The 21,203-nt window shown below is 40.2% G+C and overlaps 1 protein-coding gene across 5 annotated transcripts; it reads right to left on the reverse strand.

Annotated features, from left to right (window-relative positions):
• Nucleotides 1-87: 87 nt before the first annotated feature.
• On the reverse strand, nt 88-20,150 carry LOC146506903 (ceramide transfer protein-like). 5 transcript variants are annotated; one of them, XM_085181393.1, is made up of 19 exons: nt 19,814-20,150; nt 19,484-19,695; nt 19,245-19,379; nt 16,865-16,981; nt 9,965-10,072; nt 9,657-9,795; nt 9,088-9,171; nt 8,802-8,959; nt 6,580-6,672; nt 6,328-6,414; nt 6,122-6,214; nt 5,647-5,724; nt 4,918-5,013; nt 4,569-4,701; nt 4,408-4,478; nt 4,187-4,315; nt 3,145-3,274; nt 1,202-1,339; nt 88-998 (listed from the first exon to the last, which is right to left on the reverse strand). In XM_085181393.1, exons 2-18 carry the CDS (start codon nt 19,571-19,573, stop codon nt 1,212-1,214), a joined length of 1,869 nt encoding a protein of 622 aa, XP_085037519.1. In that variant the 5' UTR covers nt 19,574-19,695; nt 19,814-20,150; the 3' UTR covers nt 88-998; nt 1,202-1,211. The 5 variants fall into 5 exon arrangements, with proteins under 5 accessions (XP_085037519.1, XP_085037520.1, XP_085037521.1 ...); XM_085181394.1 differs by having other exon boundaries at nt 9,088-9,168; nt 19,484-20,150; XM_085181395.1 differs by lacking the exon at nt 5,647-5,724 and having other exon boundaries at nt 19,484-20,149.
• Nucleotides 20,151-21,203: the final 1,053 nt, after the last annotated feature.

Genomic DNA, 21,203 nt, shown 5'->3' on the forward strand with positions numbered 1-21,203 from the left:
TGAACAGAAAGATTTTCTTTTCCCTGCCTCACCAGGGTCTGAAAATAGAGATGAGAAAACCTAGAGGGTACAAAATGTATTCATTCAGCTCTCAAAGAAAGAGAGGAATCTTCAAACCAGACACTAGGGCCGGTCCTTTGCAAATATCTGTCAGCAACAGCATGCTGACTGACAAATACATGCAAATACCGCAACTTAGCATCTACCTAACGACATCATCTGGATAGTTGAAAATATTGTCCAACACAAGTCAATTAGACTTAGTAAGTGCTCCTCATCACTCTTGTTGTATCTAATCTGCCCATTTCTGTCATCAAATTCAAGCATTTAAGAGTCAATTCACATTTCTCACAATTGATAATCTATTTGAAATCTTACTGTTTTATCTGTACAATACATTGTGTCCACGGTGTTCTCTGAAAGCTACTTTATAACAATCTAGAAATGTAAAGACTTCAAAGCTTTAGGCTCTGACCCCCCATCAAACTACAAAGAGTTGTCACAAGAGGATCAGCAAAAGGCAAGAAAGAGGAAATAGTGTACCACACCTCATCTGTGCTTTCACTGTAAGTATCTGTTCTCTTTCCTCTTTCATGGTAGTTACTTTAGCAGCAGCAAAACAAGTAGCTGTAATACTAGTGATTAGAGCAAACCCCCCCAAAAGTTCAAGAAAAGTTTAATCATAGTAAATGTACAAAACAATTTACAAAAAAAACCCAAAAAAAAAACCCTAACAAAAAACAAATAAAAAACAAAAAGCAAATTATCGGTAACAATTTGAAGACTGTTTAGGAAATGTTTCAGCTTACGTACAAATAAACCCATGACCAACAGGTTACAATCTAAGATGATAACTACTGATCCATTAGGGCCAAAAGCAGTCTCATCTTCAAGCAGCACGTCCTGATGGTGCGGTGACACGTGAATGGTCATGTGATCTTCAACAGTCACTTCAACAACGCAGTCTCCCCAGCAGGTGAACTTGGCACCTCTGAAAGCTGAAATGAGCAGGATTAAAAGAATACAGAGAATAAATTGAAGTAAGTCTATGGATCTGCTGGCTGATTCGAAATAACAGATACAACATCAACCAGGAAATATCTCAGACAGTGTAGTAAAGTCAGGATACAAAACAAAAGAATACAAATACAACTAAGTATAGAAGATCCTGCTGCTAATAACAGTGTGTTTCTGTGGTTACCTGTTTAAATTTAGAAAAGGATAGGCTTCCCAGCAGTTTTCTCCTGGACGTAGGAGGTGAAGCGTTTGAGGAACTTGGGATATTCTCTCTTGGCCACGGCTCTGAGTACTGATGCTGGAGCCCAGCCTCCGGGGTTTACTGCAGCCACACAGCAGTGAGGAGGGGGGAACAAAGACAAAGATGAAAACAAAAACCAATGTGTTACTGCTGACTTATGATAAAACAATTAACAATAACTCAGTGATTCAGTGCACAGAGAGTTGTAACTGTTTAGAGGTGCCCTCTAGTGGAGAAGGAAATGTAAGATTTATTAAATGAACATCCTTTGAACTGCTCAGCATCCCCGGCAATAAACTGGCTCAAGATTCACCCTGCAGCGATCCTTTATGTAACAACCTCTTAGAGAAGATGCAGCCTGGACTGAAATTTCAAAGAAACCCAGACTGTGTGATCCATGTGTCAGAGCAGCTGTACAAAGTTTAAAAATGCTGATATCAGATTGTTTCAAATGAGGATAAAGGTGTATATTCATTTTTAACTTGTGACACAAGATGTTACCAAGCTGAAGATTGTCACATTGGATCCAGATACACTGAAACTACTCGATACATAATTTTTCTTTTAAGGCCTTTTGTTGTCTGTATATGTAAATCAACTATAATATCTTTGTCTGAACCATTTAAACTGAATCCGAAGATCAACCCAGCTGATATATGTATATGTGCCAGCTCAAACATTCGATGTGTGCTTTTCTCATTTATTGCCTAGTGTTTTTTCATATTAAGTGGGGCAATAATGAACTTGAGTTTGACTACTTACAAAGAAACAAACAATTTCTAACTTTTATGGTAGTTTCATTTTGAAGGGGAGAGACAAAATATCGGGCAAAAAATCTAGAAAAACATGTTACATGTTTTTCTAGTGATCTTCAAATGTTGATCTTCAAATGTTATAGATCATTTTGCACGTCATTGACTCGTAAGTATTTGATGCTCTACAATCCAGACAGATTTCTGTCTCCCACACTGATAACAATCAGTCAGTCAGTCATTTGCAGAAAGCAGCTTGTTCGGTGTATAAAGCACACCTGTCCACAAACTCCATTCCAACCTCTCCATTACCATGGGTGAGACCAAAGAGTGGCCAGAGGGTATCAAGGACCAGATCTTAGACCTGCAGACAGGCTGGAATTGTCTACAAGACCATCAGCAAGAAGCTCAGTGACTGATGGTAAATGGTAAATGGCCTGTATTTGTATAGCGCTTTTTACTAGTCCCGCCTAGGGACCCCAAAGCGCTTTACACGTCCAGTCATCCACCCATTCACTCTCACATTCACACACTGGTGGAGGCAAGCTACAGTTGTAGCCACAGCTGCCCTGGGGCAGACTGACAGAAGCGAGGCTGCCATATCGCGTATATGGTTATACATATCATAATATGTATAACCATATTGATGGTTATACATTTCTTAATTTCTAAATAATCGCACCAACAGTCATCCTCAGGTTGGAGCTCCAAGATTATGCCTCATGATGTGAAGATGATCACGCGAAAGGTGATGGATCAGCCCAAAACTAAACTGAAGGAGCTTATTAGTGATCTGAAGGCAGCTGGGACCACAGTCAGCATCAGCAACAAACTACACTGCAATGGACTGAAATCTCACAGCACTAGAAACCCTCCTGCTCAAGAACGCACATTTACAATAATAATAATATAATAATACAATAATCATTTCCCACCACTGTATGTGTAGGGACACATGCAGACTGAGTAAAACTGAAAAACTGATTTGAGGTTTGGTTGGAGCCTCTGGCATTTACAGTAGGTTGCATTGTAGCAGGATTGTTGTTGCTACACAGGTTTTGTTTTGCTGGCCATTGATCTTGCCTCAGGCACATATGCTAAGATCAAAACTAGATGATCTTCAGAGGTACTTACCATTGGCAATATAGTTGATCTTACACATGATGTTGTCTCTGCTTATTTCTTTGTCACCCTCTGGTGGGCTGACCAGCGTTTGGCAGATCATGGCAACATTGATTTTGGCACGAACACACCGGTTTGTGGGCTGAAAGTTAAAATAGACAAATAAATACAACAATAATAATAATCAAAAACAAAATACAAACAACCCCCCAAGCTAACACAACTCTTACTGTAGATGAACTGACAGGGTGAGTAAGATTAATGCTGTTCTTCCGTTTCGCCCCAAAAAAGTCTTGTTTAAAAAAATCACGATGTTTGTAAATGCTTTAATGAACTAAACACAGTACTTTGATGTAAACAAATATAAACAAGCTCAAAGCAGTCTTTGTCTGACAAACACACAGTTAATGCATTAAACCTCAAATCCAGACCTAATTACTCTCTGACAACAATCTACTTGCTATTTACATTAGTGTGCATACTAACATAATATATGCAGAAGAGACTCATTAAGGCTGATTTGATAGGGGGACACAAAGTGTTGATTTCAGAATCTAACAGTGAAAATCTATTATCCCAATTTGCTTTCTGTTTGTAGGTGGAAGTTTCTTATCATTGAAACTAACCACAGTATATAATGCTGTAGATACTGTACTCCAGTGTTTTGCAGGCAGGCACAGACAGATTAAGCATCTCAACAGTTGCCAGGAAAGAGCGTGTTTATGACAGCAAATGGCTCCCCGAGTTGGAAATTTATCCTGGAAACTTACTTGTGTGTTTATAGCAGCAGAATTGAGGCAGTAACTGTGAGACTGTCTCACAAAGTCCTCACTTCTCTTGGCACTGCTAACTTAGTGTTATATTTGGACTGTTTCATCATTCAGAAGCATACCAAGATTTCAATGAGCCTGATATGTAATCACTCACTGTGTCAGAGTAGGCACAACAGCATGTTTAACACCACTCAGTCGCTGAATGGTATCAGAGAGTTGGGCGGTTATATGAACACATGATGGAAAACAACACAATGTAAGCCTCAGAGGGTTAATCTTACAGGGGCGTCATCGTGGTCCACAGAGAAGTTGCAGACCAGCCATGTGTCGGGGTCGTTTTCATTTCTTGGTGGAATCATCCTGATGGCTGACAGATACAGCACATCTCTCTGAGAGGCAGGCCACACTCTCTAAAACATGAAAGACAAAATTCAGCAGGCAAATCAATCAAAAACAGGTCGTTTAATGCTACTGATGAAAAGGCACCATGCACTCAGTATACCTTGTGTGTCTGGTACACAATAATGGCATTATCAGAGAGCTTTTCCACAACGTGGAAATTTTCAATGGTGGCTGTGGGAGGGAGAGTTCACATCAGGTCATGGCAATAACGCAAGGAAAGTCAAATAGCAATAATATGTTGGACTAAAACACAGATCTTACTCTCCCAGTCCAATCGGACTGCAGTGTCCCAGAAGTAGTGGCAGACCTCATGTCCAGTTACCCCCTTCACAGCATGTGTCGCTTTGAGGGGATCCAGGACGATGCCGTTCTCCTCCACTTCCCTCCTGTATACCTGTTACACAGCACCACAGACAAAATGTTAGAAACACACTAACAACTTCACCCGTTACTAAAAACTAAGATGATTTTTTTTTCAGGCTTTTAAAAGTTTTAAATCACCGTGTATGTCAGCGGCGTATTTTTTCACTGTAGCACAAATAAGTTACTACTGCAGTACATTTTAAAATGTGAATGAGATTTAAATATTCACAGCATTCTCTCTCCTCACCTTCATCTCTCCTTCTTCTACTACCAGTTGCCAGTTGGCATCGCCCCCCACCTCCTGGATGGAGTAAGCCATGTGATTCTGCACAGTTTCTTCCACCTAAGAGTCAGATATTGATTTAATGATATGTTAGGCAGTCTTCTCCTGTTTTTACCAACAAGGCACAGTTAGAGGAACCTGAGGTTCCTATGCTCAGGTGTAATGATTTACAGCCCTGACCAATCAACACACCTTCCACCTGTGCTGCTATTGTTTAACAACATAGGAGGCATGAGGAAAACTACTGGTGTGTCAGAATCACAGGAATGTCTTAAGCAAATACATTATCTACAAAGCAGTAGCCAAATAAATATTAGGCACTTGATACTGCTTGGGGTGTTATTTAACATCTCAACAACGAGTTAAAAATATAGTGCAAAGCTAGCCTGGATTCATGTCTGTTCATGCTGTGGAAGGAGAAGCGTGCAGTGAAGAAAGGAGGAGGTGGAAATGAACCAAATTCCTAACATGCACAGAAGACCTACTTTGTGGTAAGGACAACTCAACCTGCTCTCTCGGAAAATTTCAACTCTGACTAGGTAGATCTCCCTCCCCCCCTCCCCCATGGGTCAATGTAAAGCAAAATATTAGTGAAAACCTGGAGCGAGTGGTTAGTAGACATGCCGTTTGCTCATGCTCTCTCTGATTGTCATGGAAAGCAGCAGGCTGCTCTTAGCTGACCAAGCACAGTACCTGAGGGCTGAATCTGTGAATGTCATCTGAAGCACTGATTAGCTCGATCGAGGACAAGGAAGAAGAGTGGCTATAGGGCTGTACAGCGGAGAGAGGGTTGAAAAAGAAAGGAATAAACAACAAAAACTGAAAAAGACACCACGGCAGCAGAGCAGAGAAGAACAACCACAACCTGCTAAAGTAGGCTGCATTCATATGAAGCCATCATGTTAGCTCTTGAAAAACACTGCAGTGAGCACAAAATGATTGCCAAACAGTTAAGACGATAAACAGTTAAGATGACACATGGCCACATCATGAGTAATTTTTCAGGAGTCAGCACCAAGTAGGCCGCTCACACCGGCTGTAAGCTGCCTTTGATTTTTACAGGAATCATTAGGCAAAGAAAAGAGCAGCAACTTGTAGCCTTAAATTTCAACACAGTGGGATAGGAATAGGGCGAAAGGTATAGTGACAATAAAAATATGCTGCGCACCTTGTTGGCAAATCTGTGTGTACCGATGGTGGAGTAGGCATCACTAGGAGAAGCCAGAGTTAGTCGAGGTTTTCTGACCTTCTCTGACTGGCACTGAGGGAAACAGTAAACAGAAATAGACACTTGTTTATAGATTAATTTATTGGAGATTCATGTTTTTAAAACATGTCCTGACTTTGTGAGGCCCATTTAGGTCTTCATCACACCTGCTCCTCTATCTTGTCTTGTCTGTCCAGTGCAGCTTCCACTGCATCAAAGAACTCCTCTTCATTGATCAAACTGTTGGGCCCCTCCTGTGAACAAACAATAACAAGCACACAATGTCAGAATTTGTGATTCCTGTGAGAAAAGCCTCACCCAAGATTAAAAACAACAGGGATGTGCAACATCAGGAAATCTTCCTACTGTCGTCATCTAGTTTTTATCTAATCCGTTCAGCTCATCTGATTTCATTGTACCTCGTAGTCTGGGCCTCCATAGTGTGACTTTTTCTTTAGTTCATTCACAGCAGACTTGTAGGCATCTTCTACTTTCCTCCTCTTTTCCAGCTCCTGCATAAACACACACACACACACAGAGGATGCTGTTATGGTTAGTTCAGCTGTATTGAAACTTTGAATAAAAACGTAGAGCGTGTAAACACAGAAACCCATTGAACCAGCACTGTAGCCCTAGCCTTTTCTTGACGTCATCCAGCAGAAGGGCATGCGACAACACAACCGTCCACTGCAGTCCGATTCTACTTTAAACAGTTTTTAACCTGCTAAAAAAGGTGTGATTTCCAGCCAAGCACATGAATTGCCTGTTTAATTCACCGCAAGAGAAAGGTCTCCTGTGTCGTTTTTATACAGGCAACTTCCTCCCCAAAACCAAACAGAGTTTTTTTCAATAGTGTGGGGACAGAAATACACTGTTTCCTGTTGTGTGTTATGTCTTACTTCAGACAATGTCCCAAGCCTCATTCTCATAACATTGTCAGGAGTTTGTGTGGAAACATTTCCTGTCACACCAAACACTATGCTTAAATTAACAACATGACAGGTGATTTAAAAAAAAAAAAAAAAAAAAAAAATTATTATAAAAGCGAAGTAAACTACTCCATTATTCAGCCATGTGTTAAACAAGTTTTAAATATGTTAACTGTGGGTCTATAATGTTATTTGTCAGGGACAAAAACTGTCATTTCACACAAATAATCTCAATGATTGCTTGAATAGAGAACTAAAGAAGTTGGACTATATTCCAGTGTCACTATTATAATAAAATCTATCACTTAAAATGACAGGAATGCAATAAATCGCCTGTCTGCAAAAGAAAATGAACAAAAATACAGTCTAACAACTTTAACTGCAGGAAAAAAGATAATTAAGACAAAGTTTTGACATACAGTATTACAAAAAAACAACAACAGGTAAGCTGAATCAAACAGGCTCATCTATAATACAAAACAATTAAGCTCTAAAGAGATACTATTAAATGCAGAAAAATAAGACACAAAGTCAAAGAAACTGAACAAAGTGCAAAGAGAGGCGTAGATATATTCCAGAAAACACAAAATAACCAGAATGTGATACTGCAGTAAGTTGTGTACAACCAGGACCCTGACATACAGAGACCTACTGTAAAGAAATGGCCGTGGGTCTGCAGAGGTATCCATTTTTGTGTCTGGTGTTTGAGCAGCTCTGTCATCCTCCTTTGTAACGTTCGCTTTAGCAAACTTTTCCTTGAAGTCCGAATACTCATCTTCTAATGTAAACTTCAAGTGTGAGGTCCTCTGAGTGTATGCTAATATACATCAAAACACTGATAACTTTGAGGTAGTGTCACTCAGGTATTCTAACTGTAAAAGGCTTCCTGGCTTTGAGGGCTGGGCAGGAGCACACCTACCTTACACAGGGAAAAAAACTGGTTTGACGAGGTCGGATTATATGATGAGCTCTGAAGAGCATTTCTTTAAAGACACAGGCCACTCACTGAATATTAATGAATATGAGTGCGTTATAGGAAGTCTGACTTATCCATGCATTTATCAACCCATATTTGCCAATGATGCTTGGTAGCAAGTTTACATTAAACCTTTCAGTGGATAGTTGGATTATAAGGACGGCTGAAATGATTGTTCTTGCTGCCTGAGCATAGTCTCCAGTCTCCTTTCGGAATGAATGAGATTTGCTTTGCATTTACAGCAGGTGCTTGGATGAAGAATTGAACTGCAAAGCATCTTGCAAGCAGTTTATTCCATTAAGAGACCTTAATATTTCCCATAGAATATAAAGTGCAAGAGCAGAATCCCAGAATAATGAACCACTTAATAGAAGACGCACACAGACTGAAGAAAAATAAAGACTGAAAGATAAGAAAAGCACATCTAAACGAATAACTCCTAAAGAGTCAAGTCTACACTATTTAGTCAAAGCTATATATTTAATACAGAATCACCTTGTAACCTTTCCAAAACAAAAACTGTACCTTTTTAATTATAAATGTTGCAATACTGTAACTATCAAGTCTAGACAACCAAGTGTTGCATCACAACCTCAGAGACAGAGCCCAAATGATAACATCGAGCTCTTTAAGGGAAACGGAAGCAACACTCAGCTCCTCAGTCAGCAGCAGTACCCACAGCGGTGGCTGCAGACACGCCCATTGGGGAAACTTTACTCTTAGTCCAAAGCCGTACCTTGTCCAGTCTTTTCTGCCAGCTGTCTTCTCGTTTCACCATCAGCTCGATGCAGTGGGACAAAGTGGAGAGGATGCCTGCTGTGGTGGCTTTGAAAGTGATGGCTTCACCCTTAAAGTCTATCCCATTAATACCTTTAGGACTGGCAGGAGAAAACACTGGCACAGAGAGGAAGATCGAAAGCAAGAAGAAAAATAAACAATGGTGTTCACACTTACACTAAATCTGTTATGATCAAGCCAAGTAATGCAATGGAGAGTCAAAGAGTATTTACAGATAGACTCACATTTCTCTTTGCTGCCATTATTGTTGTGATTATATTCGCTGTCAGGTCTCGCAGAAGTGGGAAAGTCATCGTCATCATCCTCTACTAGTTAGAAAACAACAAGCAGTCATAGCTTCATCTCCCTGCCCTGCATAGTTATTAGTGTATAACTTAATATTTTAAAACCTATTTCATGCCCCTGAATAATCCACGTCCACATAATTGTAGGTAACACATTAAATATCTTCGTGCAAATAAACAATTAGGGTTGTGTCTGCATTGTAATACAAATTCAATAAATAAAGTACAAATAAAAAAACCTGACAACAAATTTAAATCCACATAATGTCTTGTTAAGTTATTGATTTCTGAATCCTTTCTCAATGAGCATTACCTACTCTCATACTGCATGAAACAGATAAAAAAAAGATCTCTGTTAATGTTCTCCTTTGCTTTGCCAGTAAACAACAAAGCCAACTCCCCCACACTGCTCCAGAGATCACTGTTTTACAAACAGAGGCAACGCAAAACAAATGTACATCTATTTTTGAAGTAAATCTGATGCTATGCAAGCTCAACAACCGGTATACCTCTGTCCCTCTGAAATTCATCTTTGGAAACGGCATCGGCACAGGAATCAAAGTACTTCTGCAGGGTGTCCACTTGTCTGCACAGGATGTCTCGGAAAGTTTCCATTTCTGCAAGTTTCTCACGCAACCTGTGCCCCTTCTGAGCAAGGGGGGGGGGGGGGGGGGGAGGGAGGGAGGGAGAGGGGGAGAGAGAGAGAGAGAGAGAGGACAAAGAGGTGCAAACAGAAAAAAATATAAAAGGAAAGAAAGAAAAAAAAAGTCTCGCTTAACCACATCTTTCAACTCAGTCACTGATGACTATGATTTACCTTGAAGGAGGATGTAGATGTGGAAGACAAGGCACTAGCTGCTGAGGTGAGAGACAACATGGAACCATGACGCCTCAGACTCGTCTCTGAACCGTAACCGGACTCAGCCTGCAGGTGCGTGGGAATGTGGGAGGACAGCAAGAGAGACACAAAACAAAAAGGTGAAGAGACAAAGAGGAAGGAACAAAAGATCAGTAAAAAGGCACATAAAACATTAAACAAACTGCAATATAATAAGAAAACCTGGTGATCATCAAAGTTAGACATAGGGAGCTCAGTTCCTGACTAATGCTGAGCTGGACCCGAGCAGGACCCACACCTACACAGAAACACTCCCTCACAGTCTGCAGAGACTGGCCGAGGCTGACGAAGAGACATGCAGAAACCCAGCCTTTAGGCCCAAAACCTGGTGGCTGAGTAACCGTGGAAATAACTGTCAAGCTACTTTAGTAACTTCACAAGGGTTTCTTGTGACTATTGTGATGTGTGTGCTAACATGCAGTGTATCGTTTCATTTGAAATGACAAAATTGATTTATGACCAGGATTTAGGGAGTGGCAGTGATGACATCCGTTCTGCAACGGCAAACTGATGACTTCACGATTACTGGACTACTGAGTCAGCAAAGTAAAAAGAGATTTATATAAATATGTAATATACACATTTTAGTTTAGTAAGTGTTAATACCCAGCCAAAAATCTCTAAAGCTGTACATGCCACACACAGTTGTCAAAGTATCCATACATACAGCAACTTCATAACCCATATTATTAAAGCCTCTCATTTAAATGCGCAAGTTTCCTTACACAGCATAAACGGAAACATTTTTTTGCCATGGTGGTAATATGTTTTAAGACTCTCAGGTGATTTCCTAAGGTTTAGTCATGGCTTTATGTCCAATTTTCCACTTGATTTCAAAATTAAGACATGGTTGCAAGCTATTTCCGTTGGCTAATTGGCATGCAGAAAAATTTCCTAACGACAGTGAGCAAACTGAAGAGGGATCAGGTGACAATCTTGACGTCCACGCCCACGTGAATTCCTCTGCTGTAATATCCCACAGTAAGAGACTGAGAAAACCAACATTAAACAGCGGCAACCAGGTAATGATCTAAGTGTTTAAAACCATAGCAACAGAAAACTCAAATCACTCAATAAAGAGTTTGCTGTGATATTAACATCACGGTTATTGCTTCACAGTTGCATGCCTTCTGCAAGCAGTCAAGCTGCAGTTTACATCTGTATCTGTCTGCACACGACCTCTTAGTTATCAAATGTCAATGAATTTCTTGAAGATATTTGTCTAAATCTTAGTCACGAACCTTTTTCCAGCAGCCATTCTCAAACGAAATAGGAGGTGATTAAAATATCACTGAAGGTTTGTACTGTTTAGGTACAATGCTTTAATTTAAGTGATTTATGTGTGTTTATCTATCACTTCTTATTAAAATGGCTGCTGTAAAAACATACTGTTCACTTATGAATTCTTGAATTATGTCCAAAAGCACTTCGAAAGTCGTGGTGAATTGTTTCCGAGATGTAACATTAGTGAGAACGAGCTGGACAGGCAATCTCAAAACACGATAAAAATGACATATTAAAGCATGTATTTAGTACAAAGCAGTATATAACTTCTCTGTTTCAAAAGCTACACAAAGATAAGATTCAAGTAACAAGCAAATTTACTCCTCCCCTCTACCACAGTGTTGTGATTAACCTTTTACAACATTTGTATTTTTCATACAAGACACACATTATCACCACACAAAAACACCACAGAACAAATTTAAATTCAAAACAGTGACAATAAAGCACCTTCACCTAACTAACCACAGCAACATTCATTGAACTGCACACTGTAATGACACAGACTACACACACAAATGCACTGAGAGTCCAAAGTCAAAGCAACTGTTTGTTTTAAAACAATCTTCTGCTTTCGGGCTGGCTGTCACTGGATAGCCAGCAAAATGTAAACATAACAACTTAAAAAAGAGAGAAGATTTTCTAAATTTCTACCCACAGAGAGCAAAGCTTCAGCGTGTCAATGCCGAGCCACAAATATCAATATCCACATAACTTCCATAGCAACGGTATTTGCTGATGGATGTCTTAGAGTAATAATGACTTTAACAAAACATGAAAATGTATTAATTCTTATTAAGAAAGCCAGTGACTACACTTAAGAGCTACATGGGTTAATAAAGTCTTGGCAAAAAGTGTTACAGATATCTTACAACAAAATAGAAAAACAAATACATAAATGCAAAAATAAATAAATACTGCAAAAGCTGATTTAAACTGCTAATATAATAATATCCCAACTAAAAATCCAGTTTTAAGTGAAATGCGACATCCTCAATGCTTTCTAAACACTAGAGCCTTCAATCTAAAATAGATTTATTATTTTCTGCATTTGTTGCTAATGCAGATTATATATTGTCAATCAAATGTGATAATTACTATTTTGTGCGGATGACAGATGTTATTTTTACAGTGTTGCTAATTTGGAAGCAGAGAAAGCAGTAAAGTGCAATGAAGCAATGATGAGACCAACTTGTGACCAGAGACTGGCATTTTTATGTTGCATGACAACCATGCAAACTTAACTCCACTCATTCTCAACGAATGAAATGGCGTCCTGATCTGAAGGTTTTATAATGTTGATGCTGATGAAATGAGGGTAAATGTGATGTAAACTCCTCAGATTGTCGATACATCTGAGGTTATTGCTTCTTTAGAAAAATAAATGTCAGCACTCAGCTATGCAGTTTCGGTCTAATTTCCTACTAATAGTGACTAAGGCTGGCATGCAGTGAAGTTCATTAAAGAGACTAATTCTTCTTATATCTCAATTTAAAACACTACATGCAAGCACAATAAAATTTATGCAGTGGGGACGACGGAAGAGATGGATCACATCATTTTTATTGCCATAAAACTGGCATCATAATTAAAGATTTTAGTGATGGGTGACAGGGAGCAAGCAGCATGCCAAAGTGCTAAAAGCCCACCATCCGGCCATTCCAACAGCCAAAGCAGAGCAGGACACTGCGGCAGTCCCGGCGGTTTGCTGGCCTCAACATGGCCAGCCGCTTCCCCCAACACTCCCAATGTTGTGACAGTTCAGAAGCTTTAATCTGGTATTCCCGTTTCCCCGGACACACCTCACTATTAAACAAAAGGAAATAGGAGGAGGAGAAGAGAAGCCATGCAGGCTTTAGCTCAGCTCATCAAGTAAAAGAACAGAGCTACAAGAGAAGCAAAGGAAGAACAGAGAAAAGCAGTCATTTCCTCCGTAGCGAACAGAGACGAGGCAGACACTAGCTGCACCGTCTCAGTCAAAGGAAGGAGTCTTCTAAATTCCTTGGTAGTGAAACAGAGTCCCCTGTCAGTCAGTCCTTTACAGTCACACACATGGGCTCAAAGACAAAAACACCAACATGCCCTCCACTCTGGCTGCACACATCCATCAACAGACCACACACCCTGATATGTGAAACCTTTTCCTCTTGTCCATCCTTATGTCCGGCATCCATCACTGAGCAAGCAACCGTGACTGTGTGTGTTTGCATGGAAGAGTAAGAGCGAGAGAAGGGTGAAAATGAAGGGTGCATGCATGTATGCATGAGAGCGAAATGCAGGCTGTCTGGGGCTGTTTGTGTAATAAACCAATAAAGTATGGGTGGGCGAGTGAAGAAGCATACTGTATATTATAACAGAGAGAGAGAGAGAGAGAGAGAGAGAGAGAGAGAGAGAGAGAGAGAGGAGAGAGAGAGAGAGAGAGAGAGAGAGAGAGAGAGAGAGAGAGAGAGAGAGAGAGAGAGAGAGAGAGAGAGAGAGCAGCAGAGAGTGGGAGGCAGGGGATAATACTTGTCTGGAGCTTTACTTCCATCTACTTCTTTCCTTTTATCTATCCTTTACAAAGAGATGTGAAGGGACCAGTGAAGTTCAGACAGTCCTCAAAACCATCCCAAAGAAGTGGCAGCAAACCCACAAATAAAACAGTAAGTATTCTCTTCCCCCCCCCCCCCCCCTTATATGACCCATTTGAATGCTCCTAAATGGATCAGCCTTCTCTGTGCAAAGGAGAGTTTTATGTGTCCCTCTTGATTTTTGTTGCTGTGAGAACAGGCGATTAAACAAATGTATTATTCATCGAGAGCTGCACTTAACGTCCCCACATTTAGCACGACTTTTCCCACCACCAACACAAATACACCCACACATAAAAATACAAATGGATTTGCACAAAAACTACCTCTGACCAGCTTAATTTTGCCACGGTGATATACATATATTTGCTTTTGGGGTGAAAAAGCTGGAAGCTGGAATCATTAGTCACCCCACATTAAAGCAAATTAAGAGTTGTTAAATACTGATTATTAACTTGCCCTGTACGAATTTATGAAAGTGGCACACACACACACACACAAAAAAAGAACGCCACAAAGTAGAAAAGGGTGACCTTCAAGGATTTCAACTGAAATGCACTGCTATCACACTGATGCTGGAAAGATGCTGTTATGTGTGTGCTCTATTGTTGTGAAGAAGTGTTGAGGACAAGGACAGAAAAAGAACCTACAAATGAAATATTTATATTTATAGCACATGTTTTAGAGTTTCAGCAGAAACGTTAGTGTATGCTAGTTAGCCTGGAAACACAGACAACAATATTACACATAGTGTACACTGCATGATGCAAGTCCTTCTTTTTCCAATTGGGAGCAGTACAAACACTACAGTAATGCTGAGGTGGTGCTTCATTAAGCTCACTGAGGTTGCTGTGGGTTACAGTTCAGACTAACTTTGAAATACTCTCACACCCTTGTTAATGGACTGCTGACCTCAGGTCACTCACACCCACACCCAAACCATCCAGCAGGACTCACAAAGTGAACCGACAGCACTCTTCAGTGGAGAAGCACGGCTTATGAGAATTCATGAATAAGTGAATGTTTTTTGAATGGTGCGTGTTCACTGCGCTCCAATAAGAACCACTATAAAAACAAGTCTCTTAAATTATACATCATTTTGGCATGGACCATGAAATTAATGTACCACCGATGTAATGCACTGCAATTTAAAGAAAGGCAGTAGTAAGTTAACAACAAATCTCCATTCAACTTCAGGAATATCAGTCTGTCCAGTTAGGAAGCATGCTGTTCAAGTGAAAGTATCAACAGGTGCACCGGAGAGGCAACAAACCCCCCAAAAAATAGATTTCCAGCTGGTGGCCTCTTTCCTTGTCACTTCTGCTAGTATGAAATGGCACCTGCAGCCTATTTAGGCTACACAGGGACTCCAGTTACTTAAGGAGGTGACAGTCACAAATACTACCACCCACAGAAGGTATGGTGTGTCTCAAGACTGTGGAGGAGACAAGATGGTACAACAAGAGATCTAGACAGGGCTGTAGAAGGTCATCAACTCTGCAGCAGGATCTTCTCCTTTATGCAACAACAAACAGATGGAGCGAGCCCTTAACATGACCTCTGGAGGATTACTCGTGTACATGTTTCTAACCAAACTGTCAGAAACAGACTATGAGGGTGGCATGAGGGTCCAGTGTCTTTTAGTGGGACCTGTGCACCATGCCGCTCGACTGGCTTTTGCCAGAGAACATGAGAACTGGAAGCTCCACCATTGTCACCCCGTTCTCTTTACAGATGATATTGCAGGCATGTGCCTAACAACTATTATCACGCCACGTGGTATGGTGCCATCACATTGGTTATCGTCTTACACAGACCACAGTTTTGGGGAAGGAAGCTGTGAACGTGTTTACATAAAAGAGACAGTGTTTTCTCCAGATGACCAATGAGGAATAAGGTTAGAAAGAAATGTATCGAATTTAAAATGTATAACCTGCTGTTACTCTTAAACTTTACTTGAAGTAAGTAAAGGACAAGTATAAAAAAAACACTAACTTAAATGACTTACTTGAAAAAAATCTTTTATGGTCAACAACTGCTTTAATCAGCCGAGACACTGAGTGAGACACACAATCAAATGAATACCTCCGGTAACTTTGTAACTTTTGCCCCAAAACTCAGAGTTAAACCTTAAGTTCCCTGACTAACCCCACAATCCGCTTCCAAGTAGAGGCCTTGGGGCAACTGTGTATCAATAGTCTGAAGTCATGTGATCTGAAGTTACACACACAGTCTCAGCCTCATAAAATGAAGGTCCAAAATACCAACACACACATGCACACACATGCGCACACACACACACACACACACACACCTAAATACAACCTTTCAGACACTACCTGAACCATATCCAATTTGTTTTACAAACTTTATGCTCAGAGGTGATATACCATTAACCAGATGTCCTTGCAGAGAAAACAGCTGCCTACTATGTAACAACATCCCCACATCAACCCCTGACTCTTCAGATTCCTCACATTCCCAGGGTAAAGAGCTCTCAGTATGTGTGTATGGGTCTGATTCTTGCCCTGCCACACCCTGTTCACTAAGAAAGGAAACAGATAAAACTCTGTTGTTCCAAAAAATGGAAAAAAGAAAGAAACAAGCCTTGAACCCAAATTCAACTCCAATGCTGAAAAAACAAAACAAAAAAAAACAACCCAACAACACGGACAGCAAAACTATTTTTAAGTGATTACATCAACCAAAAAAGGAAAAAACGCTAACACAATACTGCTTAAGAAACACTTTTCTGATTCTCAACAAGTTCCTGCTGTCTCTGATGACAACAGGAACTGAACTCATGCTACCTAAAATTAATCTGTCAAGGTAATGCAGCTCGCATGCAAAAATAATATAATCCCAAGAAGGTCTGTATGACAGGCAAACAATGATCTCAAAAGAAGCTAAGGAGAACGTTTATTTTAAAATATGCAGAAAAAAGAAAAATCACCAAACTGCTCACCTTATGTAGTTCTATCGACTCAATCCACTGGAGTCTGTGCTCGGGATCTTCGGCTCTGAGGTACCAAACGCTGTCGTTCACGCTGACATCAAAACGACACTCGTCAAACTCATGAGGCTGTGCAGAGAGAAGGCAGAGCGCATGGGTAGTTATTAGAGTGCATGAGTCAGAAAATAAAATAACCAGAAATTTGAATATCAAAATACAAATTTCAATAACATTTTCCCTTAATGAATAACATTTCTAAGGAATGAGAGCAAATGAGAGCAAAATCCCGCTTTAGCACCTCTCTGTCTGTGGCAAAGGATTACTAACAATGACACATTCCGGACACATATGGACTTAATCAGCCTCAGAAATGCATATGCCATGGAATAAAGAGGGATTTTAATTAGAAGATGATGTCTTCTTGAGCCTGCTGTCGTAGCCCTTAACAACCGTAGTGGAGCAGCGCTACATAAAACAGATTATTCCAGCACACTGTTGCCTGACCCAAGGTCATCATAAGATTTCCGTCTATTTCTCAGCCAAATCTTTCAACTATTGCACTTCCACATTCTACAACACACCCCACCCAGCTCCAGCCACTAACCGCCTCAGGCACCAAAACATGTGCAACAAAGAATTCCCTCCTTTCCTCTGAAACTGGAATTTGCTTACAGCTGAGAAGAGATCTGCAACAAGTAAGACACAGTGGGGTTCAATCTCCGTCTGTCCCCACCCCCATTTTTCCTATTCAGCAGTGTTCTGAATACAGCTGCTCTGTCAGCTGACAAAATCGTATGCTGCCAAAGTTTAATTAGATTTGCTGAATGTTGCTCATGTGCTGGCTTATTTGCAGCCACTGACAACAGCAACACACAACTCTGGACATCTAGTGTCAGCCTGCAAAACTTTATGTAACATTGTAGTAATGCTTTAACGCTGGTATTGCATTTCACAGCTTGTATATTTAGAATGGGCACAAGCATGGGGTGGATTTTTATGACCCTCAAATGCTTTTTACTGAAGTTCCTAACAAAATCAGCGCTACCGTATTCCCTTACCAGAAACAGTCGGATATGAAAAAAGTGCTCCGGTTTTAAATTTTCACTATAAAGGTGTGTGCAACTTTGTGCCCATCCAGCCATGATTATAGCTTTGACAAATCCAGTTTATCTTGCACTGCTGCATCAGGCACAGACCATAAACCTTCCCTTTACAATGAAGTTTATAACACTTTCCCTATGACTGGAACGTTCTCTTCCCCTTTGCGTAAGCACAGCTGTATCTACACGGCATTAGCTTTTTTTGGTTTTTCAAACGTGTACATTTCTTCACTAAAAGTCTTATCAGCCCACTGATAAGTCTTAGTCATTGTCAGATCCTAACTTTTCCTTCTTGTGACATTTTACAACGCATCTGTGTGCATCAGATTGATCTAATAATATTTAATACAAGATATACAAATATTAAGTATTACTTATACTAGATTAACTCTTAAAACTGATAAATGGTGGGAAAATGCAATGGCATGTACAATCAATGGGAGCTTCTGGTGTCGGTCTTTACTTACAAGTTGTGTATCAGTGTGTAGCTGTTACGGGGAGCTAAGAAGCAAAGATTTGTTTGTGCATTCCTGAGTCCTTAGACCCCGCTTTAGGGGAGAAAAAAAAAATAGAGGCAGGGAAAAGTTTGGGTCATGTTGCTCCAATTACTTGTGAGCATGTGTAATAAAACTGTGTACATTCTTGGTTTGGCTACTATAGCGCAATTATAAAAACAATCGTGCTCCATTCAGGTCTGCACAAGCATAAGAACTGATATTATGTTCACACCAACAAGCAGCAGGATCTCACTGTGACCTTCTTAAGTTGTACTTTTAAAAATCGTGTAATCCTATTGAACACAGCTGCGCAAATTACAGTAAAACCAATTGTTTGGCTTCTCTACTTGGTATGATCAGAGAGAGAGAGAGCAGTGAATATTTAACCAGGGTGGTAGGTCTCAGTTTATCTGACTAACAGGAGGCCGGAATAGGAAGAATGTAGGTCCAACCTCTACAGTGTGTGGTCAAAGCTTACATCTGAAACCGTGGGCAAACGCTAATTTATAGTAGATAACAAGGGCCAAGAACAATTGATAGCGCTATGATCATGAAGGGAATGTTCCCTTGGTATGCTCAAATATCTATCTGTAATCTCAACACAGCCTCAATATAAGTTAATGTTCACCTTTCTATCTTAGAAGAAAATGGAGAGCGTGTGCTAAGAATAAGAAAAGATGGGATCAAAACAGGGAGACCTACTAGAGAAACAACTATCCTCTTATGAGCCCTCACTTACTGAAATGCTGAACAGGTGCTAAGCTCGCTGTGATGTTGGCCAGTTTAAATACTTACTGTGATGACTGCCTTGCTGAGGCACAAAGAGCCCCTGCAGCCGTACTCCCGTTCATCCTCCGACTTGTAGTAACTCAAAGTATTGTTTTTCAACACAACCCATCGGTCCTGCCACCCGTGTATGTAATTTGTCCACTGTAAACACACAAGACATGAAGTACACAGTTACAAAGCTGCAACACGCGCTCAGCAGGTGATCTAGTGCAGCAACACTTGCACACCGATTGAATTAAAGTTACCTTGCTTAGGACGCCTCCAAGCTCCAGGGGCTGCCCGGATTCCGGGTCCACATCCTCATCCGAACTGGACGATGAACTCTTCTCGGACATTTAACTCCAAGTTTACAAGAAAAGTTGAATCTGATCGTATCAGTGCAACCACGTAGCTCGACGCTAGTTGCTGGATTCGTTGAGTTAAAATACGGTTGCAGAAACGTTCTTCAACTTAAGGTCTGCAAAATAACGTTAATTGGCCATTAATGGAGAGTACAAAACAGCGTCTAGGTGGCGTAATATACCTTAAGTCACTGACAGACTTCAACCGAGTTAGCTTGTCTGGCCACCACCTACTCTGGAGGTGACAGCTGGATCTGATTTTCTTCGTTTTGCGTGCTTTGTTTTGAAACTGACGTCGTATACCACTGAGACTAGCTAACTAAGTTAGCGGTGGCTATCAAACGACGCAACTAGCTAGTATTACATTAACTAACAACTTGTGTTTGCGCTCGTTAGCTATCTTAGCTGCAGTCCATAAGCTCCTGCTCGACATGGAGGCCTTCGGGGAAACCACTACACATCAACTTCCATCTGAAAATCGACGAGCAGCGGACTGAGTCTCTGCTGTGGTTCCGCAGTTCAGTTAGCAGCAGCGGAGGACTTTCGGGTCGAGGGGGGAGGAGCCGCAGCCACGCTTTACTGTGTACGACCGCCGGTCACCCCAGACCGGAAGTTATACGTGTTTGAATAAAATTAAAAGCTGGATATTTTTTTTAAAATCAAAAGTTTCAAAGATTGTATCACAAATCAATAGGTATTATAAGTATTTCAAACGGGTTTATAAGATTTACTGTTAACGTGTGTGCTTACTTCAAGTTATCTCACTAGAACTTGTTAGTGATATAATTAGTATATAATCTAAGATAAGAAGAAAGAATAAATAAGAAAAACTATTAATAAAGTTGCCAAAATGGGAAATGACATTTCTCTAGTTAAAAGTAGTTACGTGTTAAGCATTTTAAACACCAAATCAATCAGCTGATCCAGGCTTTGACCATCCTATTGGGATTGGGATGATTCAGGCTCTGCCCAATAGGATGATCTGTAGTGGTACGATAGATCAGATCAAAAATATGAAAAATAGAAATAACAAAAAATAGAACAGTAGATATTGTCCACTGTTGGGTGTATAGAACAAAAATCTGTAATAATGGATAAATGTCTGGTTAACTTTCATTACTCTTTACTTGTATATATATATATATAGATTATATAGATTTTTTGTTATCCACAGCAATAATCAGTCCAATCAAAAAAAAGCGGTTTACATTTAACACAAGAAACCAGTAAAACTGGATTTAAAAAAAATCAATTTGGCATGCCTTCTGATCACAGGTAGGAATAGTTAACACGAATATGTTTTGTGTGTGTGCTATAGCACTCATGTTTTATGTAAATGTGACGCCACATAAATATTTACCCTGATATTTGTGTTGTGAGGATCTGTTTCGTTGTTTGCAACGAAACTACATTTCATCAATTAATGTCTTAATTTACTTGACCAGCAGATCCATTTTTAATTCCTCGTGTGAAATATGCCAAAGGGTTTCATAACATATTTGTTGGCACTCAGGAGTATCCAGTGTACTTTAAACGGACCGATAACAATGTAAGGTTAACTCATATCAACAGAAACACTGCACAATCTCAAGTAATAAACTCTAAAAGCAAACTTTGAAGGAAA

This window comes from Neolamprologus multifasciatus, chromosome 12, assembly GCF_963576455.1.
Source record: "Neolamprologus multifasciatus chromosome 12, fNeoMul1.2, whole genome shotgun sequence".
Taxonomy (NCBI): domain Eukaryota; kingdom Metazoa; phylum Chordata; class Actinopteri; order Cichliformes; family Cichlidae; genus Neolamprologus; species Neolamprologus multifasciatus.